This window comes from Panulirus ornatus, chromosome 67 (genome assembly GCF_036320965.1).
Source record: "Panulirus ornatus isolate Po-2019 chromosome 67, ASM3632096v1, whole genome shotgun sequence".
Lineage (NCBI taxonomy): Eukaryota > Metazoa > Arthropoda > Malacostraca > Decapoda > Palinuridae > Panulirus > Panulirus ornatus.
In genome coordinates, this window is record NC_092290.1 from 11,460,338 (window position 1) to 11,488,038 (window position 27,701).

Genomic DNA, 27,701 nt, shown 5'->3' on the forward strand with positions numbered 1-27,701 from the left:
ATCAAAACGGAACATGATAGTCTTCAATAACATGATAACTTCAATACATTGATATTAAATGTGAATACCTCGAATGTAATTACCTCGAGGATTCAAATATTAAATGTAATTACCTTGAAGTTTCTAATATAAAATGTAATTACCTTGAAGTTTCTGATATCAAATGCAATTACCTTGAAGTTTCTAATATCAAATGTAATTACCTTGAAGTTTCTGATATCAAATGCAATTAACTTGAAGTGTCTAATATAAAATCAAATGTAATTACCTTGGTTTCTAATATCAAATGCAATTACCTCGAAGCTTCTAATATCAAATGCAATTACCTTGAAGTGTCTAATATCAAATGTAATTACCTCGAAGTTTCGGGTATCAAATGTAATTACCTTGAAGTTCCTGACATCAGATTTGAACGTAAAGAAAGGCATAGAGTTAGACTTGAAGGATTGGTAGGTAGATAACAGGTGACTGCCAAGATAAAACGAGAGGTGTAACAGCTTTGGCGTCTCCTGTGGGATGGTTGTAGACATCCTGGGGCGTGTGACGGACCTGGAGCGAGGGGAGGCGGACCATGGGATGGCGGGAGTCTCCTGGAGCTACGAGAAGAGGGCGTGGACGCCCACAGCCTTCACCATCACCTACTGTCGCCACAGAGACCTGCGAGATCTCCTCCCGAAGTTCGACAACTCCTCCGTCGAGAAAATGTGAGTTGTCGAGAAAGGCGAAGCGGAGGACACACACACACACACACACACACACACACACACACACACACACACACACACACACACACACATACACACCTTGGCCTGTGCTAAGCACCCACTGTATGTGTGTGTGTGTGTGTGTGTGTGTGTGTGTGTGTGTATACGTATAGGAGTATAGACATGGTACATATATACCAGGTTAAGAGACGGAGCAACTCGAATATAAAATTCCTCTTCCCGTGACACACTAAGAGTAATTACAAATAATAATCACACACAGATCTGTCTACAGCAATTTCTTTCAGTCATTTCCCTGTTATGATGACGGAAGCAAGATTAGATAACTATTTTACATATGTATATGACATGTATATCCAACTATGTATGAGTTCTTGTTCATTTACTTAGTCACTCGCTTGGGTGTTCCCGGACTCTGCCTGCCAGTGGGAATACTGCGAACTCGACCATTCATGGTTTATCCAAGACGTTTCATATACCTTGGTTCAGTCCAGTGATGACACATCGACCCCAGTATACCACATCGTTCCAATTGACTCTATCCCGTGCACGTCTTTCACCCTCTTGCATGTTCAGGCCCCAATTACTCAAAATCATATTCACTCTATCCTTTCACCTCATTTGATCTCCCGCTTCTCCTCTCTTCCCCAACCGTCAGCGAAGAAGGAATATAACCTCTTCGAGGATCTTTCCTTATATACACTTCATAATGGACGTGTCTCGCTCTATAATGGATTTTCTGACAGCCACCCACCACCATCTTGACCTCCTCAGGTGCAACACGACCCGGCTGGGGATGCAGATGGCGTACGAGAAGACGGGCCTCGAACCCTTCAGTGAGTACGCCGTGAAGGTGTGGCCCAGCATCCACCCCATGAACTACACCGGGGAGCCTGACGCCGTCCATGTCCGCACCTGTGAGTGGAGAGAGAGAGAGAGAGTATGAGAGAGAAAATGAAAGAGATCGAAATATGTATGTATATATATGTTTTGGACAATCACATGTTTACCAAATGGCGTCCTAGCTTCGTCTCTACGATGTATATCAACTGGCTCATATTTCTCTCTTGTGTCTCCCCTGATGATGTGATTATTACACGAAAGTGCACTTAGGAACTTATCGTGTTTCATTTTCCCCGTGGACTCATAGGAATATATATATATATATATATATATATATATATATATATATATATATATATATATATATATATATCAGGATAATTTTCAGTGGCATCAAGCAAGAGTGTGTGTATAGATAGGCACCATTAACCCCCCCGTCGTGAACCAGGCCTAAACATATGTATATGATATGTATATGTATATCTTGTTCATTAAGCTTCACCTTGACCCTTCAACCACAATTCCCTCCCAGTTTGTGTTTCAGGTTATCCTGTGACACGTTAACCCCTATTGCCCTCTCACCCATCCTAACACGTCACTCGTGCTTGCCTCTGACCTCTTTTGCTGACCTTTTGAACCCTGACCTCCAGCTTCTTACCCTTCTCAGCCTTGTCCTCTATACCCTACAGTATCATCCCTGTGACCCCTTGTCCTATGACCTCCCTCATCTGACTTCTGAGTAATTCAACTCCCTATTTCCCCTCACCCTTTCACCTGTGACCTCATATTTTTCTCTAACTGCATCATAACCTTAATCATCTGACACACCCTCCCAATGACCTTCGCTCTGTTCTTACCCTCTGACCTCTCACCTCCTGTTCTGACCCCACAGATCCCAAGGAGCCAGCGATGGTGACCATAGACGACTGTGGCTACCTATACGTCATGTGGGCCCAGAAGGTGAGGCAATAGACCACTGTCAGTACGAGAAATGATAATGATCTTGTGAGCATAAGATATTCATTAGCCTTTCTTATTAGAACCGATTCTCCCTCTAGATTTACCATACGTTCTTAGCAAGGAATAGAGTTGAATGCTTTATTGTGATAACTAAGTAATGTGATGACATGCCACCTTATTAAGTAATGTGATAACATGCGTCTTTATTAAGTAATGTGATAACATGCCTCTTTATTAAGTAATGTGATAACATGCCTCTTTATTAAGTAATGTGATAACATGCCTTTTATTATTAAGTAATGTGATAACATGCCTCTTTATTAAGTAATGTGATAACATGCCTCTTTATTAAGTAATGTGATAACATGCCTTTTTATTAAGTAATGTGATAACATGCCTCTTTATTAAGTAATGTGATAACATGCCTCTTTATTAAGTAATGTGATAACATGCCTCTTTATTAAGTAATGTGATAACATGCCTCTTTATTAAGTAATGTGATAACATACCTTCCTTGGGTTGAGCTGGAAAGCCCCAATTATACCACAGTGTCATAACTTGACCCACGAATTAAAATAACCTTCATCGTTAAGATAACACATCTCCTTCAGCGGAGTAATACCCCTTCCTCTCTGATAACTTACACACACTTCCTTCGAATATGACCATCACTTGAGCGCCCCGACCATAGTGACTCTTGTGGGAATTCTTCAGTCCAGATCGTAAGAAAGTTCCTTACGGTACGTTGATCTAACCTCCCCAGTACGATAGCTCGACCTGATCAGTACGATACTTCAGTACCTTATTTTAAAGCCACGGAAGTCTGTGATTTGGATCCTTCCTTACACTCTTTAAGGACAACCTATGGGTATCATAGCTTGGCCTTTGACCTGAGCCTTATTGGGTAGGTCTGGGTACCATAGCTTGGCCTTTGACCCTGAACCTTACGGGGTATGTCAAAGGCCGGCCCGTCCCACCGTAAGGGTTCAGTAAGATAAGATCTAATCCCACACAGCCATGGAATTCAACTCTATTAGGATTCGAACCTCTGTACCGTTTTCGCTTTTGTTAAACGGGCGATCCTTTCACGTTTTCTTACTCGGCCCCACAATAAATTGCCTTTAAGTCGCAGTTTCTTATATAGTCTCCCTATCATCATGTCGCGTAATTACCTTCATTTCAGCATCATTAACCTGGGATTACTTTGGAAATAATGACACTAATAACATTCTTTAGACACGGTCACTAAAGTAATTCTGTACGTCGTAAATAAAACCAGTTTTTCCCTTACGGAATTCCGCCATTTGTACGAGTTGTCGTGTCCTTGGACCTAAGTTTTGCCTAGAACCAGCAGGAAGATCTTATTCAAACTTTGGTTCATTAAAGGTGGCGGAGTTCGGAGAGGAGGACGATGTTCAGTTGGAGATCATCAACACTACCCATCCCACCGAGCCCATGCATAAGGGCACCATCAAAGCCGTGGGCGCCAAGTTCCACGGCTTCAAGATCGGCCAGACCTACTCCGTCCTGGTCAAGGAAGTGGGTGGCAGGAGGCGCAGGGAAAACGTCACCTTCCCAGCCTGTGAGTGGTGCTTCATGACGTTGGTGTAAGGTGGCCTGTGAGTGGTGGGTTGTGATGTAAGGTGGTCTGTGAGTGGTGGGTTGTGATGTAAGGTGGTCTGTGAGTGGTAGGTTGTGATGTAAGCTGGTTTGTGAGTTATGGATTGTGATGTAAGCTGGTCTGTGAGTGGTGGGTTGTGATATAAGGTGGTCTGTGAGTGGTGGGTTGTGATGTAAGATGTTCTGTAGGTTGGGGATTGTGATGTAAGCTGGTCTGTGGCTGGCCATTGAGACGGGGTGTTGATGTAAGCCAAGGATATGATCGGTAGTGACACCAGAGCTCTGGTGTGAACTACAACTAAGAATATGTATCGAAGCCACTGACTGAAATCTAGAGAAACATCCTCCCTCATTTTCTCCCAATAAAAGTCCACAATTTCTTTATTTTCTTTTGACACCAAATGATCATTTCAGTGCAGGAGTTAATTCTAGAGACGGAAGAACCCTAGGGCACCATGAGCTCCAAGACATTTGTGATGTGGTTGAAGCAAAAGACAAGATAGCTACGAATTAAGGACGTGATGCCTTGAGCAACATCGTGTCCAGTCTGACCAATTCATTGCATGATCATTCTTGATAGTGACTTAAATCAGTGCCATCCCATTTTCCTTTTTCATTTCTATCTCTCTCTCTCTCTCAACGCGACTCCGTTGAGTCTGACGGCCTCCCTAACCTCCTGTGGCCTCGTCAGATCCGACCTGTGAATGTATGGAGTGTCAGGTGGGCGACCACTGCTTCCTGACGACGGACAGGAAAGTCAACGCCCTCACGGCCAGCGAGGACTGCAAGGGAGACGGGAGGAGCTTGGCCACCGTCAGCAGCGTTGAAGAGCTGGTCTTCCTGGTGGAGTTGGCCAACACGGTCGAGGACGACCTCTGGATCTCTCAGAACTCCGAGATACTCAAGGTTCCAGGTGAGGACGCCAGGATAGTCAAAGCGGCCTCAGTTAAGAACTCCAGGAGATTCAAGGCTTCAGGTGAGAGCTTGTAAAGAATCAGTGCTTCAGTCGAGAACTCCGTTGGATGGGAGAGAGTCGAAGCTTCATTTGAAAACGTCAGGAGAGTCAGTGCTTCGCGTGAGTTCCAGATGATCCAGGTTTCAGGTGAGAGCTTCAAAAGGGTCATTGCTTCAGTCGAGAACTCCGGGAGGGTCGAAGGTTCAATTGGAAATGCTAAGAGAGTCGAGGCTTCAGTTGATAACCTCTGGATGGGCAAGTCTTCAGGTAGGAGGTTAACTCTGAGACCCATTGTCTGTTGGAGCGTGGATCCTTCCACTACTTCCCTGTAAACTCGGTCAAGCGAAGGCTCCACTTTGGTGCAATTTGACTTCCTACTCGTTTCAGACTGTGTGTATAACCTGCTACATTTTGAGAAACCCTTAGCTCTGGGGTAATCTACAGACAGAAGGTCAAGATTGTTAATCCAGTATCATATTCTGATGTAGGTTTAAGTCCCTAGACCAGGAGTGGGATTTGAATTCTTTCTTTTCATCTGTGTAGCAAAGACAGAACAAGTGAAGATATCAGAATCATGGAGATATGAATATCTGGCATCTAGAATTAGGCATTGATCCATACCGACATCTCTTCAAATTTAATAGTTAATATAACCACACAAAAGTTATCTTAACACAATTTTTCAATAGGTATAAATGGTTCCAGTTTTCCAAAATTACCCGCCACTCATGAGCAGTGATTTCTGATTAGTATACCTTAATTACATTTCTCCCCAAAGATCATTAACATTGCTGTTAAAGCTAATAGCTGTTTGAAATAGTCTATACAGAATGTCCCAAAAAAAGATACACTCACTTTTTGACACCCTATAACTCAATGAATTTTTTTTTAAGGTTAATTGGATCTGAAAAAAGAAAAAAAATCAGTGAGTTATAGGGTGTGACAAAGTGAGTACATTTTTGTGGAACACCCTGTATGATTAATTGAGTTTGTAGTAACACATTGTGGTCTAATTCGTCCCACCAATGCCTAAATCAAATGTGTTTTTAATGACGCAAACTTTTAAAAGCAGTTCCATAAACACGTGAAGATAATTTGGATGTGAATGAAACCAGAGTTGGCTCCTAAAGGACGCAGTCAACCTAGCTGTTCATCCCTCTCCCCTTGAGGCAGGTCGCTGCTGAATGTGTACATTGGTAAGAATCTCCGACCGTACTAACATACTCCCCCACCACACGCAGACGAGGCCGACTCCGCGGCTCTGCTCGAGAACGAGCTTGAAGAAGCGCTGGACGACGGGTTGGAGACGACAAACCCCCTGCCCGACAGCAACTCCCTGGGCCCCGAGTGCCTGATGGTGTCGAGGGCGATGCGAGCCGTCGTAGAAGAACCGTGTAACAAACACCACGAGATAGTCTGCAGTTACAGGGTCCCAGGTGAGGGTGAAGGGCGATGGGGTGAGGAGGAGGAGGATGATGACCCGAGTGGGAGAGAGAGAGAGAGAGAGAGAGGGAGGACGAAGGAGAGGGGGAGAAGGATACCACGAGATGATCTCTGGCGCATCCTCTTCCTTCCCTCTCTTTCAGTGGTATGAGGACCTAAGATGAGAGCGCCTTCGGATGAGGTTTTCAAAGGACAACAAGACTTGATCTTTTCCTCCCCAACATTTCGATACATTACTGTTAACGTAGAAGATTTAACTACCTGAGTTTTATCATCTACCTCTAAGAACAGCAGCAGGTGTCCACACTGCCACAATGAGAGTTTCCATTAAGATGCAAATGACACCTAGGTTTACTTGACCCAAATGTCTAAGCATAGTTGTAAATTACGGAAACATTCATGACCCGTCCTTGAAGTAAGTACTCCAGTTAACCACTGCTAACCTTCTTCCCTCCACACACACACACACACACAGTCGCCGTGGAGAAGGCCTTCCTCAACTTGACGACCAACGTCGGGAGCACTTGGATCTCCGTCACCTGGGACACGACACCCGTCAAGTGGCAGGTCACGTACAGAGTCCGGTACTTGAGAACGAAGGAGGTTCGATACAACGCGGAGCGCCTCGTCGTGTTCGCCAGTCACCCGCCAGGTAAGGTCGTGGTAGAGGGGAAGGGAGATCCTTCCACCCGCGCGACGCACCAGAGACAGACGCGAATCTCGCCTCTGGTAGCGTTGATCTGACGAGGTCATAGTCGTACTACTGAGGACAGTGTCTTAGGCTTTCATGTCGTGCCTTTAGTCGTATTACTGAGGACAGTGTCTCAGGCTTTCATGTCGTGGCTTTGGAAATCAGTAAGCCATTAGTACCTAATTATCCTTGAAAGACACCATCTTAGTGACAGACATACGTATGTAAGATAGATTAAAGGAGAATATAAAGGCCATAGAACCTTTTAAAAACATCTTTCTTTCCCCACACACATCGTTGGGCTAATGGAGGCTATTCCCTCGGCAGTGACGCTCGAACAGCTCCTGCCAGACACCTCCTACACGATCGACCTGAAGGCAGACTACGGCGACGGGTATGTCTCAATGTACCCTGAGTTCCCCATCTTCACCACCGCCGGAAATGAGACACAACCTGACCCGGAGGAGGTAAGCCCGCGCGTCGTGCCACCACTGGGTGTCCACTTGTGAGAGTATGTAGAGGACACGAGGCCACCACTGGGTGTAAACGTGTGAGAGTATGCAGGGGACATGAGGTCACCACTGGGTGTAAACATGTGAGAGTATGTGGGGGCACGAGGCCACCACTGGGTACACACTTGTGAGAGTGTGTAGGGGACAAAAGGCCACCACTGGGTGTAAACATGTGAGAGTATGTGGGGGCACGAGGCCACCACTGGGTGTCCACTTGTGAAAGTATGTGGGGGACATGAGGCCGCCACTGGGTGTCCACTTGGGAGAGAATGTGGGGGACATGAGGCCACCACTGGATGAGGTAAGGTGGAGGTTATCTCGAAGGTCATAATACCCAAACACCTGAAGACTACGACGTCTTCTCCAGCACCGCCTCCAGCACGACGTTCACTCATACATCATTCGTAGGAGAGAGAGAGAGAGAGAGAGAGAGAGAGGTTGCTACATCTGGACTAATTGACTTGCGCTTCTTTACTACAACCAATATTCTTTTTTTTTCTTTCGAGAAACATGGCTAAGATGATCATGTACTCTCGATTGATCACCTTCGTCCTTACAACTACGTCTGATATTGATGAATCACTTCGACTCTTGTATGCGACACTAAGGGAGACTCTCTCTCTCTCTCTCTCTCTCTCTCTCTCTCTCTCTCTCTCTCTCTCTCACAGCAGATGGTCCTAAGATGTGTGATAGGTGCGAAAGAGGTCAGACTACATATGTAAAGGGGTTGTGTAGGACAGTTCCCCCCTTCTTCTTATTCATAAATATGACGTTTATATTTGAATGTCAGTGCTGTCTATAAGCATAGATCGGAACTCGTGTTTAAATTGTACACACTGTCAATAGGAGAGTGGGATGCTGTCTATTGGACGTTCCAACCCTCTAGAGTCTACACACCTGCTGAGTATATCTCTCCTCCTTGAAAACGACCCACCAAACCCTCCTCTCCTTTCTTCTTCTATCCCTTTAGATCTTCATTATCACTTGTTCTCTTATCGTACAATGAATATTCATAACCAATGCTTTAAGGAGGTCCAACACATCATTTTTCCCTCTCCCCTTTACTGTCTCGTCTGTATCGATCTACAATAGGAATCTAGTGTACTATCACTTGCCATCATCAGTTAACCTCACCACAGAATCATCAGATCTACTGTCATCTGTCTTTGCCACGTACCTCCATGTGTATCTGTAGACCCACTCACTCTCTGTTTACACTCACTGTTCTCAGTGCTATGTAAACAGAAGACCAACATCCTCCTACTTTCTCTGGCCATCATATTTTTCATCGTCTATCTCTGCTTTCCCTTCGACAAAACAGGTTAATATATCACCTCTGTAGAGTATCTGTGGAGTTCTGAATTACCATCTGTATCACGGCTGGTGTAAAAGACGAGCAGAAGAAACACCTGGAGGAGGCATAGTTCTACTTGTGGTGTAGATGGGGATTATCCCTCCAATGTCTTAGCAAGAGGAGAAATGGTATCAGCTGAGACACACCATATTCTCTCTCTCTCTCTCTCTCTCTCTCTCTCTCTCTCTCTCTCTCTCTCTCTCTCTCTCTCTCTCTCTCCAGGCACCCGTCACACACCCATGACGACTGCTCCTGCATGACTTGCGTGTGTAAGTGGGGGTTTCTTCCCATTAATGCTAATGATCTTGTTATCATCATTTCTTCCTTTCCCTTCCACTCCACCAGCTGGTACTGGGTTCGACACCCCTGGGTAGAGACGGCGTTATACAGCTGGTGTGCAACTCGGTCCTGGTGGCCTCCTGTATCGCTACGATGCTCCTCTTCTTCGCTACTGGGTAAGTACGCTGGCTGGTCGCTGTCTGGTTGAACGTCAGAACACCGCTCGAGTCAGCTTTGTTAAGCACACACTTCATACCTTGAGACTTGTGAATGAGTTCTCAAATCTTGAGGTAACGTCTACTACCACGTGAGGATTCATATATGGGGTATAGCATTTGAGGATTCATATATGGGGTATAGTATATGAGGATTCATATATGGGGTATAGCATTTGAGAATTCATATATGAGGTGTAGTATTTGAGGATTTTTATAAAAGATAGAATATCTGAGGTTTCATATATGGGGTATGATGTTTCCATGCACATGAGGGTTCATATCTGATGGGTTGGTGTAGTCTCTTTGTAGTCTCTTTATAGGCATGTAGTCTCTAACTGAATATATGTACGATTAGACATAGTAGATTGTACCACAACACACACACACACACACACACACACACACACACACACCCTTACACACACACACACACACGGACATGTGAGTATTAATGTCCCTCTCATTATCTATGGTCGACAGGATGTTCTACCAGGACTGCGTGGCCCAGCTTGGCTTCCAGTCGACCCTGCTGGCCGCCTACCTCAACCTTATCCTGGCTCACCCCAGCCAGATCCACCCAGAGAACGAGGTGAGTGTGTGTGTGTCCTGGTGTGGTTCCTCGATGTCTCGTGTTTCATTGCCCTCATACCTTCGTCAGGCACCTGGCCTTGTGGTAACTGAGCGAGGTTCTGCTTCGTTAAATGTCCCAGCTTGAACTATATATATATATATATATATATATATATATATATATATATATATATATATATATATATATGTGTGTGTGCGTGTGTGTGTTATTGATTATATAACACAAGGATTTTTTTTTCTTTTGGTAGCTCCTGCATTTTCAAAGCTGCACACCAGTCAGGTGCAGGGTAATAATGGACTCCTATGTAGCAAGAAGATCTCAAAGAGATTGTACTTCATTTCATACTCGGACTATGATTAGGTCTCGCCAGAGATGTGTGTGTGTGTATGAGTGGGTAGGTGGGTATGAAAAAATCTAGTGTAGTTATAGCAAACATTTGTTTTCTTTGAAAGAAATTACCTTTACACAGAAAACGTTTTAGGGGAAACTAAGTCTTTTTCACTTCATCACCATACGAAATGCACATAGATAGAATTCCCAAATTCTCATTTTCTTTTATTAGCTTTAGATAGTTGTATGTATTGAATGTATGGTTATGTATATTTTCCAGCTTATTATGTACTCCATCATAATCGAAATCTCGGGAACAGACCACATTTGCCAATACCTCTGGTTGAACTGCATATGTTGCATGATTATCACTGGAAACTACTGACGAAACAGACGTTACAGGAGCTACTGTGAGGGTCTTATACATATGGTGGCAGAGTCCTATCACTCCGTTGTGCATCATGTTCGTAATTGTCTATCCTTTCGGCTCGACCCCAGAGGGCGAGGTTGACTTCCCTGGCGGCCAGTGATCAACCCGTACACATGTTGATTACTATGTATAAAAGGGTCATTAATATATCATTCACTTTCCCTCTTTTCAAGTGGGATTTAGCAAGTGGTATGTACCATTCATATACATGGTGTCTGAGTATTATAGTAGTCAGTGTTATTATGTACAGGAAATGGTTAATTCACCAAGTCTTGAGTGGTCGCAATTCCACACTCCATGACCAGGTTGGTCAGGTATATGTGAGGGCCAGTAACACTGTAATGACTATAGTTATATAGACCTCGTACTGTACACACGATATATAAATTTTCTCTTTAACTGAGAATATATATTAACTTTAAAAATTTTCGCCACCGTCACTTTTGATAAGAATAACTTATGTATCAAACTTTAAAAATTTTCGCCAACGTTACGTTTGATAACAAAAATAACTTGATTTTTTCCCCAAAAAGATTTGCACTAAATGGTACAATTCTATATCTCTGATCCTTTTTCAAGCTACGTCTTCGTAAGTATAAAAAGAAAACGAGAGGGAATACCACAACAGAATCACCACAGGTTGGTCGTGTGGTGTGGTGGACGTGAGTGATTTTGACTGTGTTTCTTCCTCTTCTCTGTCGCAGATCGGCTGTATGGTGGTGGCTGTTGTGCTACACTTCTTGTTCATGTGTGCCTTCATGTTCCTGATGCTGGAGGCGCTCACGATCGCCCACCTCCTCGTTATCCACATTCGAAGTCCCTTCCAGGTCAGTGGATCCGTAAGTTCCCCTAGTGGGAACTGCTCTCCTCAGTTGTCCTCCTGCTCTACGTGGGTTATGATCGATCCACTCTCCCCTCCTGCTCTACATGGGTTATGATCGATCCACTCTCCCCTCCTGCTCTACATGGGTTATGATCGATCCACTCTCCCCTCCTGCTCTACATGGATTATGATCGATCCACTCTCCCCCCTGCTCTACATGGGTTATGATCGATCCACTCTCCTCTCCTGCTCTACATGGGTTATTGATCGATCCACAGTTCATCAGCGAATGATTTCAACCATGTTTCAAGTTTTCCTCTTTTTTTAAAAGTTTCTGTTGTCGTTCCATTGCATGTTCCTCTTTTTCCCCCAGGCAGGGCATTGGATGAGAGAGAGAGAGAGAGAGAGAGAGAGAGAGAGAGAGAGAGAGAGAGAGAGAGAGAGAGAGAGAGAGACTGTACTTCATTCTATTCCTTCTACTTTACTTTCTCTTTTTGTCCCGTCATAACATTTAACGTGTCCTGTAACTAAAAAGAGTATTTATGTATATATATATATATATATATATATATATATATATATATATATATATATATATATATATATATATAAATTTTCTTCTTACCTTGTATATATGTACCATGTGTTTACACCTGTGTGTATGTGCGTAATTACCTATATGAACTGTATAGGGAGAGAGAGTTCTACGCTCGTGTGTGTGTGTGTATGTGTGTGTGTGTGTTCTCTACCATGAAGACTCATCTTAGGGATCTATACGAAGAAAAAAAAAATATATATATATATATCCCAATGTTTAGCTTCTGCTCAATAAGACCATTTATAATTTTAGGTAAGTACAAGACATCCTTTATCTAAAGCACTTCCACCGTTGGTACCAATAATATATTGTTCTTCTGTTTAGGTCAACACGAGAACAGAAAACTAACTTAACTTTCTGTCTCCTTTTCCTCCCCTCGCCAGAAGTCCAACTGGCTGATGATGGTTGTGGGTTTTGCCGTGCCTCTCCTCATAGTGGGCGTGTCAGCGGGCTTCGTGCACAGCCAGTACCCAGATTACGTGGAAGCCAAGTGAGTGGGGTGAGGAAGGAAGGGGGAGTGGGGAGGGATGAGGAGGAGGGAGGAGGAGGGCGAAGCGCAGGAGGACGTATAGAATGGACTGTTCGTTTGACTCTCGTGTTCTCTCTCTCTCTCTCTCTCTCTCTCTCTCTCTCTCTCTCTCTCTCTCTCTCTCTCTCTCTCTCTCTCTCTCTCTTTCTATTTCAGAGGGACATGATTGCTTAAGTAAACTGGGCTCTGCAGGTGATAGCTAGGTCTAATTTCTTTTTTCAAAATCCACATATATATTTGTCATTCAAAGCACCTATTGACACACACACACATACACATACACACACACACATTAGCCAATGAAACATGAAGAATCATTGTCATTACAAACATATTGTGCTCAGATGGTCCTTGCACTGTGAGGCCCCTCATACAACCAGATTCTCATGAGCTAGACATCTCCACCTACCTAAGTGTCCAGGTAGGCCCAGAGCACTAACCATATCCATATATGATATCACATATATATATAGTCAACAGTCTTATGTCTTTAAATGGTCATTATCTCGTTTTTAACTATCGCCTCCATACCACCCCAACAGCTGTTGGCTGAACCCGCTGGGGGCAGCTGTGTGGACGGAGAGCGTCCCCAACCTCATCTTGGTCATTGCCATTGTGTTTCTTCTCCTGAACACCGTGTGCACCACGACCGAGACGTCCCCGGAGCTGATAGCGGCTGACCTGCGAGGAAGACAGAGGTAGACACATAACAGAGACGTCCAGTGGTGTGAGGTAGCGTAGGCAAGACTATGTTACAGTGAGTGTATCATGGAGATGAAGTAGCTATCTGAGAGACAAGCGGATGATGGAATCCAGCCCTCGTATTAGTTACATACACAGTCCTTCATTTGGCTCAGTTATCCAGTTTTGGTTAGATAAGTATTACACCCACACTGAAGATTAATGTTAACTGTTGAGGAGATCAGTAACTACAATGATGGTTGCAAGTTCATAATATCAATGTCAAAACTTAAGATGTCTGACCTGTTTTGAAATATGCCTCCATCACATACACCATTTCACACATTTTTCGCCCATTTCTCTCCCTCCAGCATTCTTCCCTTCGTATATACCATTTCACATATTCTCCCCCCATTTCTCTCCCTCCAGTATGCCTCCATCACATACACCATTCCACACATTCTTCGCCCATTTCTCTCCCTCCAATATTCTTCCATCACATACACCATCCCACCCATTCTTCCCCCACTTCTCTCCCTCCAATATTCTTCCATCTATCTCTTCATGTCACAGGTAGTTTTCCTCTCACACCTGCCTATTTAATCGTACTATCACACACTCTCCTTGTAAACTTCCTTCCTTGTATTCAAAACTTTAGATTCCAGAACGAGCATACATTATGAATATTCATGTTGACAATGGATGCGGTGTTTACGTTATGATTAACCTGTCAAATTTCACAGGAAACGAGTTTCGCCTCACAGTAATGTGTCTCCCTCTCTCGACAGTGACAGCCACAAGCTCAGGTGGGTCGTGCTCGCGCTGACAGTGGAGTTGTCAGTGGCATGGGCAACGGGAGTTGCCTTTTATCAGCTCCGAGAGGAGGCTCTTCTCTTCACCTTTTGCGCCTTCACCGTCATTCTCGCCCTAACCATTATCTGTGCCAGGACTTGGTTCGATGACACGGTAAGACATTTCAGTGAGTGTTAGCTTGATGTGGTGGTAGTGAGACATTGCTGGTATGTGGCATGAGGGAAAGTGTTGTGGTATGTTGAAATGATGTTTGTGTGTTGAATGTGGCACGACATGTTTCGTGGCGACAATGCACTTCATCAGATCCCAGTACTTAACAAAGTTATCTAGATCCCAACACCACAACGATGCACCGCCGTCCAGCGTCTACCATCGTGGGCAACACACTGACCTAACCAACAGTGACTGTTAAAGGTAAAGGATGGGGTGCTATGTGGTTAAGGGGGGTTGCGTTGTGGGGGTTGGCCTGGATCGCTGGTTGTGTCTTGGAACAATTTTCCTATGTTTTCATTTCCTTGGTAATTATTTCCTACGTATACATAAGTATATGTATGTGAGTAGGAGCCATTGTCAATGAGCATTATTAGATTACATGTCAACTGATAGGCGTGTAAAGGAGAGAGACTTTTACATGTAAATGTGCTGAGAGGGGTAGCTGGTGGGATGTCTGATCGCTAGCTTTTGGAGGCGAGGTTGAAGGTTTATAAAGGTTTTTTAAAAAAAGAGGAAACAATGTCAGGGAGAAGAGAGTGTTAAGAGTAAGTGTGCTTGGAAAGGAGAATCGTTTTAAGAAATACCGGGAGAGATGGAGTGTAAATGAAATAAGGGGAGTGGATGAGGAATGGGATGTATTTAGGGAAGCAGTGTGGGAGTTGGGCAAATTGGAAAGGGTATTGAGTGGCAGAAGGAAGAATTAAAGTTGCTAGTGAAAGAGAAAAGAGAGTCACTTGGGTAGTACCTACAGGGAAGGAGTGCAAATGATTGAGAGATGTACAAGAGAAAGTGGAAGTTCTCAAGAGGGCGGTGCAGGGGATGAAAAAGAGGGCAAATGAGAGTTGGGATGAAAGAGTATCATTAAGATTTAGGGAGGATAAAGATATGTTTTGGAAGGAGATAAATAATGTGCGAAAGACAAGAGAGTGAATGGGAACATCGGTGAAAAGGACAAAAGGGGATGTGATAACAGGTAGTGATGAAGTGAGTAGGAGACTGTGTTGTTGAGTGGTTGCTAAGGATATTCATTGTATGTACTGATCACCGTGAAGTGGCCGAGGATTGGCGAAAGGTATGTATATTGCCAGTGAATAAAGGAAAATTGGATAAAGGTGGTGTTCAAAGTACAGAGAATAAGTTTGTTTAGTATGCCTGGTAAGTTGTATGAGAGGGTATTGATTGAGAAAGTGAAGGAATTTGGGAGAAGTAGTGTGGTTTCAGAAGTAGTAGAGGATATGTGAATAAGGTGTTTGCTTTGAAGAATGTACGTGAGTAATACTTAGTAAAACAAATTGTTTGTATGTAGCATTTATGAATCTGGAGAAAGCATATGATAGGGTCGATAGAGATGCTTTGTGGAAAATATTAAGAATATATGATGTGGGAGGTAAGTTGCTAGAAGCAGTGAAAAGTTTTTATAAAGGGTGTAATGAGTGTGTAGGTATAGGAAGAGAGGAGAAAGGCCGGTTCCTAGTGATGATTAGTCTGCAGCAGGTGCGTGATGTCCCCACGGTTGCTTGATATATTTATGGATGGGGTGGTTAGGGAGGTAAATGCCAGAGCCTTGGAGAGAGGGGTGAGTATGCAGTCTGTTGAAGATGAGAGGGCATGGGAAGTGAGTCAGTTGATGTTCGCCGATTATACAGCACTGGTGGCTGATTCAAGTAAGAAATTGCAGAAGTTGGTGACTGAGTTTGGAAAAGTGTGTGAAAAGGGATAGTTGAGAGTAAATGTGAATAAGAGCAAGGTTATTAGGTACAGTAGGGTTGAGGAACATGTTAGTTGGGAGGTAAATTTTAATGGAGAAAAATTGGAGGAAGTGAAGTATATAGATATCTGGGAGTGGACTTGGTAGCGAATGAAATCATTGAAGCTGAAGTGGGGCACAGGGTGAAGGAGGGGGCGAAGGTTCTGGGATATGGATAGGGTTGTTCGGAGGAAGGTGGATGTGTTGGCAATGAAATGTTTAAGGACAATATGTGGTGTGAGGTGGTTTGATCGAGTAAGTCATAAAGGTTAAGAGAGATGTGTGACAAAAACAGTGTGTGGCTGAGAGAGCAGAAGAGGGTATGTTGAAATGGTTTGGTCACATGGAGAGAATGAGTGAGGAAAGGTTGAAAAAGAGGATATATGTGTCAGAGATAGTGGGGGAAAAGGAGAAGCGGTAGACCAAATTGGAGGTGGAAGGATGGAGAGAAAAAGATTTTGAGTGATCGGGATCTGAACATACAGGAGGGTGAGAGGCGTACACGGACTAGAGTGAACTGGAACGATGTGGTACACTCGGGTAGACGTGCTGTCAATGGATGAACCAGGGCATATGAAACGTCAAGGGGTCCTGGATGTGGATAGCTAGCTATGGTTTCGGTGCATTATACATAACAGCTCTTGTGTGGATGTGAGCGGATGTGGCCTTTCATACGTCTATTTCCCGGCGCTACCTCGTTCATAAAACAAGCGAGGATCTGTCCGAAGCTCCTGTGGTACGCCATTAGTAACAGCAACTATAGAGAACTTATGACTGTATGACCGTTTATTTCAAGTTGCAATCATTGAGAGCGTATTGTCTTGGCTGACCCTCAACACTTCACATTCACTCAGGTATGAACCACAGGAATGGTAAGTCTACCATCAGAGAACTTTCATCATTTACTCGTGAATTAGACTCTGTATAGCCAGTGGGTTAGGACCCAATTTGGTCATCATTGTTATTTCAATTAGCAATAAAAAGAAAGTGGGTGGTATAATGACTTGAGGAGAAGCAAATCATGCATTCAATTATTAATCATTTAATCATTAATTGACTTCCTACCATTTGGGTTTTGGGTGTTACCTGTCACTCCTCCTCAAGTGACATTTATTTTGACTAATACCTTTAGAAAATACGAGGAATTCAACCATTTCGGTGTTCTGTACTAAAGCAATTAATTTCCTAGTGTGTCTTGCAGCCCAGTGGGGGACCATTGTCTAATCTTTTGCCCTACCAACATTTCCAGAGCAAGAGGCAATGACGCTTAAGAGGGGGAAAAAAAGAAAAGGATTCAACCACTTCAGTGTTTCTGTACTAAAGCATTTGATTCCCTAGTATCTATTGCAGCCCAGTGAGTGACTATTGTTCTAATCCTTCCTCCTACCCACAGTGAGTGACCATTCTTCTAATCCTTCCTCCTACCCACAGTTCCGCACCAAGATGCACCGACTGTGCTGTGGTACTGAGCTCACCTACAAACGAAGCGAGATTTTCAGCTTCAGTGCCAAGTCCCGTGTAAGCCCCACCACTCCTTCCACCTCCGCCAGGTTAGGTTTGCTCTCAGCAGCTTCAGTTAACACACCCTCAGGCAGAGGGTCAATGTGAGGGTGACAGCACCTTTAAGGTACTTCTTGTGTGCCGTAGTTTCATGATTTATTTTTTTTTTTTCAGATGGCAAACTTGATGACTTGCTTTGATCAACACATTTTTACCTTGAGTGGGTTGGGTTATCTTGAGCACAGTATTTACACATGTAGTTTGCCAGTGTTGCCACCTTCTTCTTAACTCTCTGTCTCTCTGCCTTAAGCCACTTTTGAGAAAACAGGATTAAAGGTATTAGTTGTTTACTGTTGTCTATGAAGTGTTGACCTGCCCATGGACTGGACACAACATAGACACGTAAAAAGCACTCAGTTTGGCTTTAAAGCACATTAGTCCTTTTTTACATAGTTGTATTTTTCAAGGATTAATATTTTTATCACTTTTTTCATCCAAAATGAGTTTGTGATTCCGTCACTTGCTCTCCCTGTTTATGTTCAATGACATTTAACATCTTGCAGACAACTTGTAAGCGCATCCGTGGCTGGCCGCAGTGCAGGATCCTTCTCAATACGTTCAGTTGTTCATCAGTAGCTTAGGTAGCCAGCTTATACACAACCCAGGTAGCCTTACCAGGTAGTCCCATTGCAAAGGTACAAGGGACAACCCACTTTCTGCATCTGTTGACCAACCTTACTCAAGATCGTATATTTTTTTTTCTTCTTTAAGTCTCTTAGAGCTAATAGGCATGTAGGCTACAGCTTTTAGAAGCCTCGCATAGCTGGAGACTTTACTCGCTCTTCGTAGAAAGTTGGTAGACAGACCCGTCCTAGCCATGTCAACCATAAAAATTTCCAAGCACTCAAAAGCTGTTATTTTTCTCTCTCCCTTGAACATGATGGCATGACCCCTGGGTATGATGGTTCTCTTACTTATCAGGTCATGACCTGATGGTTCTCTTTCCTATCAGGTCAATGGCCAAAGCATTATACCAGAGGGGGGATATATGGACTTCTAATTAAGCCTCAGCCACTAGCATGTAATTTATCTTGTTTTCAATCTGTGGTCCACACTGACCTGTCAGACTATTTATCATCATTACTCTATTTTCCCAATCACTTCGGAGTGGGTCAGGTGGACACAGTTTCTGAACTTATTACCTACTCAACTTATACTCGTGTGTGTGTGTAAGTAAAACATGGACTTACACACTTACAAAAGGTCTTCTTGCTTCTTTTATTTTTTCACTTTACAGGCGAAACTATCATTTTCTTTCATACAGCTTCCATGAATAAAATCATCTATTGCATCTGATCCTAAGTCATTTTTCAAGCATCTTCATCTGAAATGTATCTAAGAGTCCACCCATCATATGTTAAATACCCACCACAAAAATTTAACAGATATGAATCTTAGGTTCTTTGTTCTTCTATGCCTCTTGAAGGACATGATTGAAGTAGAAAGAAATTAAGATAGTATTTATGAGATTTATTTACTGTAATGAATTTTTCTGTCTTTGATATTCATAAGAGATTTTAAAACATTTAGATACCGTATTCGAAAATGCAACTGGTTACTACTTTTTGTGTGTATTTTGGAAAAGATATATAAGGATAATGAAATTAGCTTTTTGCTTTTGCGGCAAGATATCGAAAAAAAAATCTGATTTGCTAATTGGAGCGTGTGTTCTTTTTTTTCTATGTTTGCAAAAAATTGAAAGAATCTTATTTGTGGTTTACATATTGAAAATTTATTCATGTTTCCAAAATAGATAATAAAGTTCTGTTATTTGTGGTTTACATATTAGATTTATTCGTTTGCAAAAAAAAATGAAAATGTGATAAAAAAATTTATTTGTGGTTTACATATTGAGAATTTATTCACCAATAACAAGGCCAGACATATACAATGTCAATCAGTCCAAGGCTACGTTTAACAATGGATTGTCATATTTGCTTCTAAAACGTCTGTTGTATTATTTCGGTCATTATACATTGCTGGTCGCACTGTATTCTCACAACTGCACTCGGGGGAAAAGAATTCAAAGGGGAGGGGGTTGTTGAAAGGGGTGATGTACCCTCCTAATATCAAAATTAGGATGAGTGTTGGGCAATTATTTTTTTCTTTTTTTGACTTCTTGGTCAATACGTTGGTGTTGGGTAATGTTGTACGAGGATGGGCTATTGTCTGAGTACTCATTTCTAAATCGTTGTTAATAATGTCTATAAAGGTGACACTTGTATAATCCTCAGGCACTGACAAAGCCATATGGACCCTATTTATGCAGTGACAGCTTAAATTCCCCCAAAAGAAAACGGTCAAGTTTCCCCTCCAACTGCACTCTTTGCTCTATATACTTTTTTGAGCATGACCAATTTGGCTTCCCATTGCCTTCAGCAAGTATGTGCTCTCCCCCAAATAAGTACCTGACTGTCTGGATCTCACATGAGGAAAGCTAAATGGCTCCTCATCATCACTATAGTAGTTTTATTTTCCCCACTTAGATTATTGAGTTACTACCTCTTCATCATTTGCTTCTAGATACTTCTTCAGCTTTATCAAAAGTGGCCTCCCTCACAGAAACTCTTTTTCTCTGTAGGTGGTTTATTTACTTCATCTGAAATGTCTCTCCCTGTTTTAAACTTAACAAGACATTGTTGTAACAAGGTACATCCAATATATGTCAATTATGAAAATACACTACTTAAGCCTTGTCATAGCTGTCTTTCCCAAATGATGTTCCTCCTTTTCACAGACATCATCTTGAAATGTAACTTGCTCTGAGTTAGAAAAAAAGTTTGTGCGCAGCTTTAAAGACATTAGACATGAACAAAGCATTTGACACTATACCCTAACATATCCTCACATAAAAGATATTTGACACCACCTTCCACAACAGTGACGATCTTACACACTTTGCACAGCACTTTGTTACTAACAGTCTTCCAGAACTTGTCAGATAAATTCTCACTCTGTATACATCATTTATCTCCCTTGTCTACCCCTTCACAGAGTACATCATTTATCTCTAATAAATTTGTATTTCCTGCAAAAAACCTCATTTCCTTCCCTTTTGTTCATATGCCTTTCTTTTTATCTTTCTCTCTTTAGGACTCTATTTTCTACACTCTTTTTGTCTTTAATTCATAGCTATTTTCTGGTAAATTTAGCATATCCTGCTGATCCTTTTCCTTTTCCACTAACTTCCATAAGTCTTTATCCTGCCATGCTGTACCCCTTTACCTCAACCTATACCAGCAGTGCTCGTATCAACCCTGGTGAAAAGTTTTGACTGGTTGTTCTTGGTCTACCAACTTCAGGTGATAAGAAATGCAGAAACTGATATATATATATATATATATATATATATATATATATATATATATATATATATATATATATATATATATATATAACAATGCTTAATTTAGAATCACTAAGCATGCTTTTAGTAGCAATCGCATCGGTTCAGTTGCATCGGGGCAAAAAAAAAAATAAAAGAGGAACACCACCTTTGTTACGGCTGTTTTCAGTGTGTCTCGTCTATTGCATCTCAGAAGTTACCAAGAAGAATGAATGCCTCTGCTCTACAGTGCATGGCAACAGGGGGAAAAAAAAGCATGACTTAACTTTAAGACAACGCAAGCATCCAGCATGTTCTCCAAATACAACCCCTGGTGTTTGGAATATCAGTTCAGGTAGATCAAATAAACATTGGCCAGAAAATAGGTTGAGGATATTGTGTTCAGTCCATAAAACTGTTCAGTATGCAGTGTCTACCTGTATATCTTCACCTGTGACACTGTCGGACATTTTGTGAACATTCCCCTCCTGTCTCACACCTGCAGGCTGATAACACCTGTAGGTAGCAAGCCAACTGTGGCACAAGTGACTCGCCACCCTGCCAGCGCCACGTCCTCCGCAAGCCAGTTCACCTCCGCAGAGGGGAGTATAACTTCTGCAAATGACAGAACTGCTTCTTCGTTCGGGAGAGCTACCTCTTCGCTCGGGAGAGCTACCTCTTCACTGGGAAGAGCTACCCCTTCAGGAGGAAGGGCTACTCCGATTGTAGGCACTACCATCCTTAAGATTCGAGGCACCACCTCGCCCCAGAATCAAGCTGCGACCCAAGAGAGCACAAGAGACGTTGTGGAGGATCCAAAGGAACCAGCGACCGATGTCCCTCAGAGCCCTGTTGGACGCGCTGCATCCTCCGGGATCGGCAGTGCTAGTAGTAGGACGACTCACAGTATCATCCCTATTGAGTCTGAGGATGTGGACTCCCAGCAGATGTTGTCAGATGCCAGCAACTAAGACACCCGTGTGGGTGTGTGTTTCCAGATATGTCAATGTGTTGTGCAACTCTTCTTTCTTCTGTTTTTTGGTGCACTTAGAGAATTTGATTGTCATAGTGTTTGCCACAAGCATCTTGTATGGGGACAATTTTCCCTTCGTATGCCTTTGAGCAATTTAATATTTTCACACTGAAAGTGTTTTTTTTTTTGGTTCACTTTTTCTACATTTCCTTTGCTTCATGTATGTACTTTGTACCTTACGCTTGCAGAGTGAGAAAGTAAATTCATTTCTGGAATAAGACACAATTGATCAGTATGAAAATTAGGACAATTTTGATGGTAAATATCATGTCGGCTGTACTTTGTGGCTTTTTTTTTCTTTTTTAAGAAAATGCGTGAATTTTTTTTAAGAAAATACGTGTTTTTTTTTTTCAAGAAAATACGTGAGTTTTTTTTACTAAGAAAATACGTGTTTTTTTTTTAAAAATACGTGAATTTTTTTTTAAGAAAATACGTGAGTTTTTTTTTAAGAAAATACGTGAGTTTTCTTTAATGAAGTTTATCTTTTTTGAGTTCAGTGGAGGGAGTTGTGTAAAACGCCGTTTTGTTGTTAGAAATAGATCCCTTGAAAACTGCATGTGTTTGTCAACAGAGTTACATGTCATGTAAGAGTCTCTCATTAAAAAAATGATTCCAAGCAAAATTTGATTTTTAAATAAAAGCTCATTTTCATTCCTTCTTTTAATACTATGGACAGTAAAACAAAGAACCTAAGATTCTCAGTTCTCCAAGAACATCATCAACTTTTTCATATATCATGAACATCATTAACTTTTTCATATATCATGAACATCATTAACTTTTTCATATATCATGAACATCATTAACTTTGTCATATATCATGAACATCATTAACTTTGTCATATATCATGAACATCATTAACTTTTTCATATATCATGAACATCATTAACTTTGTCATATATCATGAACATCATTAACTTTGTCATATATCATGAACATCATTAACTTTGTCATATATCATGAACATCATTAACTTTGTCATATATCATGAACATCATTAACTTTTCATATATCATGAACATCATTAACTTTGTCATATATCATGAACATCATTAACTTTTTCATATATCATGAACATCATTAACTTTTTCATATATCATGAACATCATTAACTTTTTCATATATCATGAACATCATTAACTTTTCATATGTCATTCATCATCATGTTTGTATTCTGCCTGTTTAGAGGGGATCAACATTGCTGTAGGAAGGGATAGCATTAGCTGTAGTTGTATATGAGTTTATATATAGGAAAGTAATTCACTTTTTTTTTGAATGATTAATGCACTTCATGGAGAAAGAGTTGAACGAACAAGGTTAAGAGACTAACAGATAGAGATGTGTGTGTGTGTGTGTGAGAGAGAGAGAGAGAGAGAGAGAGAGAGAGAGAGAGAGAGAGAGAGAGAGAGAGACTCTGATTAATTGATTCAGTGAAAAAAAAGTGAATGATCAACAGACTTAGGAAAAATATCAAATGAAGATTAAAAAAACGTAAAAAATATCAAATGAAGATTAAAAAAAACGTAAGAAATATCAAATGAAGATTAAAAAACACGTAAAAAGAAAACTGAGTTAAAATGGAACTTGCATAAAAGTATTTACTCAGGTCCTCTCCAACGACGCAGTTTGTTTCAGTGATATGAAATGTGGGTCACGCTGACTCTACTGGTAGTGGGATGCTGAAGTCCTAATGAGTACCCATTTGCATATGAAGTTACATGACCGTACATTATGTAGAGGTAGAAAACTGAGCCCTGACGTAAATCTTAAGCAAGGTGAGGGCGCAGATGCATTTGGAGACCGGCGTATTTGCCGAGGGTAGTACAAGAGTACCTCCCTTCCTCATAGATACAGACTGAACAGAGAAAAAGGAATGAAATTATGAAATCCCAAGAGACCATTAAAGAAAGAGAATGAAAGAATAGGCCAGAGAATAATAGGATTAGTGGGTTGTAGCGAATTGAGGTAACTGAGTCTTCCGTAAAAGAAATAAGACTGGAGAGAAAGGTTTTGAAGAGCAGACGGAGGAGGTTGGCTTTGGGAGGGACAGACCATCTAAGAGGAAGGTTGTGGAGGGTTAGACTAGGGAAGATGGCAATGGAGGGGCACTCTAGGGAGGGAAGCTGTGGAGGGTCTTTCAAGGGAGGATAGCTGTGGAGGGTCAGATAAGGCAGGGAGGCTGTGGAGTGTCAGATAAGGGAGGGAGGCTGTGGAGGGTTAGACTAGGAAGGAAAGATATTAAGGTTAAGCTAGGGAGGGAAGCTGTGGAGGGTCATTCTTCTAGGGAGGATAGCTGTGGAGAGGCAGATAAGGGAGGGAGGCTGTGGAGAGGCAGATAAGGGAGGGAGGCTGTGGAGGGGGAGAATGAAGAGACAGATAAGGGATGAAAGCTATGGAGGAGGAGAATGATGAACTAAGATGAGGAGGGGAAACACTAAGGTGGAAGGCTGTGGAAGTGTGTCAATAAAGATACTTGGAAAAAATAAGGGCCTGGTCATGCCAGTGTCCTCATTCTTGTACTGTTTAGTCTGAGAAACTTCCTTACAGACCTGCACTATACCATGATCGTACAAAATGTGAGCAACAACACCACTTCCACTCCAGGGACATACTACTTGCTACAATCCTCATGTAAACAAGGGATTACAACTACCTGGATACAATAATTATCTCAACTAGGAATTCACAACCAACCATATGCATGGGCTGGAACAGGTACATACACACAGTCAACTACAACGTCCTTTTTGACACTGAACTTACACTTCAGTCAACTACAGCACCTTGTGTTACATCATGGTCATGTATTTCAGTGGACAACATCTGTATTACAGCACGCAGAGACACCTCTAACATTCATGACAAGGAAAACCTACTAAACCAGTTTTCTAAAATAAGGCAAATGTTCTTAATCCGTTATGACACTGTTTTACTTGTCTCTTTAAGAAGTTTCAACAATGCATGCAATGCACAAGATTGCTCTGGAATGAATATTACATGTTTCCGTTTGTCTCGACTTCATTTCCCTTTCAATTCACTTTGTATACTAACTAGATAAAAGACATGGTAGCCAGTTCATACTTAAGATTCATTCCCCTTGGTAGTCAAAATGAATTCAAACGTACACCCATGTAAAATACAAACAAATCCATGGTTTATCATTGGCATAATGCTTAGTTTTATTTGCTGTACACATTGCTTCATGATCGAGCTGTATACATTGCTTCATGATCGAGCTGTACACATTTTGCTTCATGATCGAGCTGTACACATTGCTTCATGATCGAGCTGTACACATTGCTTCATGATCGAGCTGTGCACATTGCTTCATGATCAAGCTGTATACATTGCTTCATGATCGAGATGTACACATTGCTTCATGATCGAGATGTACACATTGCTTCATGATCGAGCTGATGAACTTGTATAGAAATTCAGAGTAAAGAAAAAGCCTGAAGTACTCTTGTAAACACAATGCATCGCCTCTGAAAGGCAATTTCAGTTTTTCCTAAGACTTGCCATTGACTTCCCCAACATTGGCCCATGAAAACATGTGACAGTGTTGACTTCTACATTCATTTTCTTCTGATGTTGCCTAAATGAACTGGCTATCATCAGCATGTAAGACTGATATAGCGACTTAATAAACTTCCTAGAATATCCTATACAGTTGTTTGACCCAGTTATATTGCAGCATGGATTAGATTTTGATATTAAAGTCATGGCAGGTATGAAGGAAATGCCATCATGATATTCTTTTTCAAATCATTACGAAAATTAAGCTTCATTTATGAATCATTTCAAATATTCCACATTATATATATATATATATATATATATATATATATATATATATATATATATATATATATATATATATATATATCCCTCCCGACATATGTCCGAGTTGCGTTCGGACCGACCGGTCGGATCTCGAAATGGACTGAAGTCGGATGCATGTCAGCATGGCGAGCAAGTAGAATCGTATACCTGTACAGCATTCCTTCATCCTTCTCAATTTCTATCATAATTATCTCATTTCTTATGAGCTAGCTTTACTATATGATTCTGTAGTTCCTTTTTTTACATTTTCTAAAGATTCTTTAGTTATTTCATAATTTCTATCTTTTAATGTATATTTTTTTCCCGATCATATGTACGGAGGATCGTAAGTTCCATAGGTCGTAAGTAGGGGATAAGGTATATATATATATATATATATATATATATATATACACTCGTACATATCATACTTATCTTCATCCATTCCCAACGCCACCTTACATCATAGGAAACAGCACAATTGCATGAAGGCAAAGAAAAGAGATAGCATATACATTCTCTTCCTTTTCCCCACACCTGATCACCGCCCCCTGTGTCAGCGAGGTAGCGCCGGGAAACAGACGAAGAAAGGTGACATCCTCTCACATCCATACACGAGCCGTCATGTGTACTGCACCGAAACCACAGCTCCATATCCACAGCCAGGCCCCATGGACCTTCCATGGTTTACCCAGGATATTTCACATTCCCTGGTTCAGTACAATGACAGCACGTTGACACCAATATACCACATCGTTCCAGTTCACTCTCTTCCGTGTACGCCTTTCACTCTCCTGGATGTTCAGTACCCGATCAGTCAAAATATTTTTCACTTTATCCTTCCATCTCCAATGTGGTCTCCCAGCTCTCTTTTTTACCTCCACATGTCCAAACCACTTCAATACGCCTTCTTCTGCTCTTTCAACCACATTTTTTTTTCCAAACATTTCTCTTACCCTCCCCCAGACCATGACTCACTTCCGCTTCCATGAATTCATTTGCTGCTACGTCCACTCCCAGATGTCTATAACACTTTACTCCAACCAATTTTTCTCTATTCAAACTTACATCCCAACTAACTTGTCCCTCAACCCCTCTGAAGCTAATAATCTTGCTCTCATTCACATTAACTCTCAACATTCTCCTTTCACACACTTTTTCAAACTCAGTCACCAACTTCTGCAGTTTCTCACCCGAATCAGCCACCAGTGCTGCATCATCGGCGAATAACTGACTCACTTCCCAAGCCCTCTCATCCCCAACAGACTGCACACTCGGCCCTCTCTCCAATACTCTTGCATTCGCCTCCCTAACCACCCTATCTATAAACAAATTAAACAACCATGGTAACATCACACACCCCTGCCGCAAACCAACCTTCACTGGGAACCAATCACACTCCTTTCTTCCTACTCGTACACATGCCTCACATCCTTGGTAAAACTTGTGCTTCTACCAATTTACCTCCCACACCATATACCCGTGAGACCCTCCACAAAGCATCTCCGTCAGCCCCATCATAATCTTCCTCCAGATCCATAAATGCTACGTACACATCCATCTGTTTTTCTAAGTACTTCTCACACACATTCTTGAAGGCAAAT

The 27,701-nt window shown here is 41.9% G+C and overlaps 1 protein-coding gene across 5 annotated transcripts in view; it reads left to right on the forward strand.

The window, feature by feature from the left end:
* The window catches only part of LOC139747164 (uncharacterized), a 92,363-nt gene that overhangs the window by 59,545 nt on the left and 5,117 nt on the right, over positions 1–27,701 (forward strand). For 2 of the 5 annotated variants that reach the window (XM_071659118.1, XM_071659120.1), the window contains exons 15-29: positions 527–704; positions 1,500–1,642; positions 2,461–2,528; positions 3,915–4,110; positions 4,840–5,061; positions 6,345–6,539; positions 7,022–7,198; positions 7,565–7,704; positions 9,449–9,558; positions 10,081–10,189; positions 11,657–11,779; positions 12,757–12,863; positions 13,445–13,600; positions 14,372–14,549; positions 17,788–17,906. In XM_071659118.1, the coding sequence (XP_071515219.1) occupies positions 527–704; positions 1,500–1,642; positions 2,461–2,528; positions 3,915–4,110; positions 4,840–5,061; positions 6,345–6,539; positions 7,022–7,198; positions 7,565–7,704; positions 9,449–9,558; positions 10,081–10,189; positions 11,657–11,779; positions 12,757–12,863; positions 13,445–13,600; positions 14,372–14,549; positions 17,788–17,906 (2,221 nt within the window). Of the gene's footprint in view, positions 1–526; positions 705–1,499; positions 1,643–2,460; positions 2,529–3,914; positions 4,111–4,839; positions 5,062–6,344; positions 6,540–7,021; positions 7,199–7,564; positions 7,705–9,448; positions 9,559–10,080; positions 10,190–11,656; positions 11,780–12,756; positions 12,864–13,444; positions 13,601–14,371; positions 14,550–17,787; positions 17,907–18,419; positions 18,522–21,746; positions 23,416–27,701 lie in introns of those variants that run through there. The other 3 variants (XM_071659121.1, XM_071659117.1, XM_071659116.1) reach the window with 3 other exon arrangements.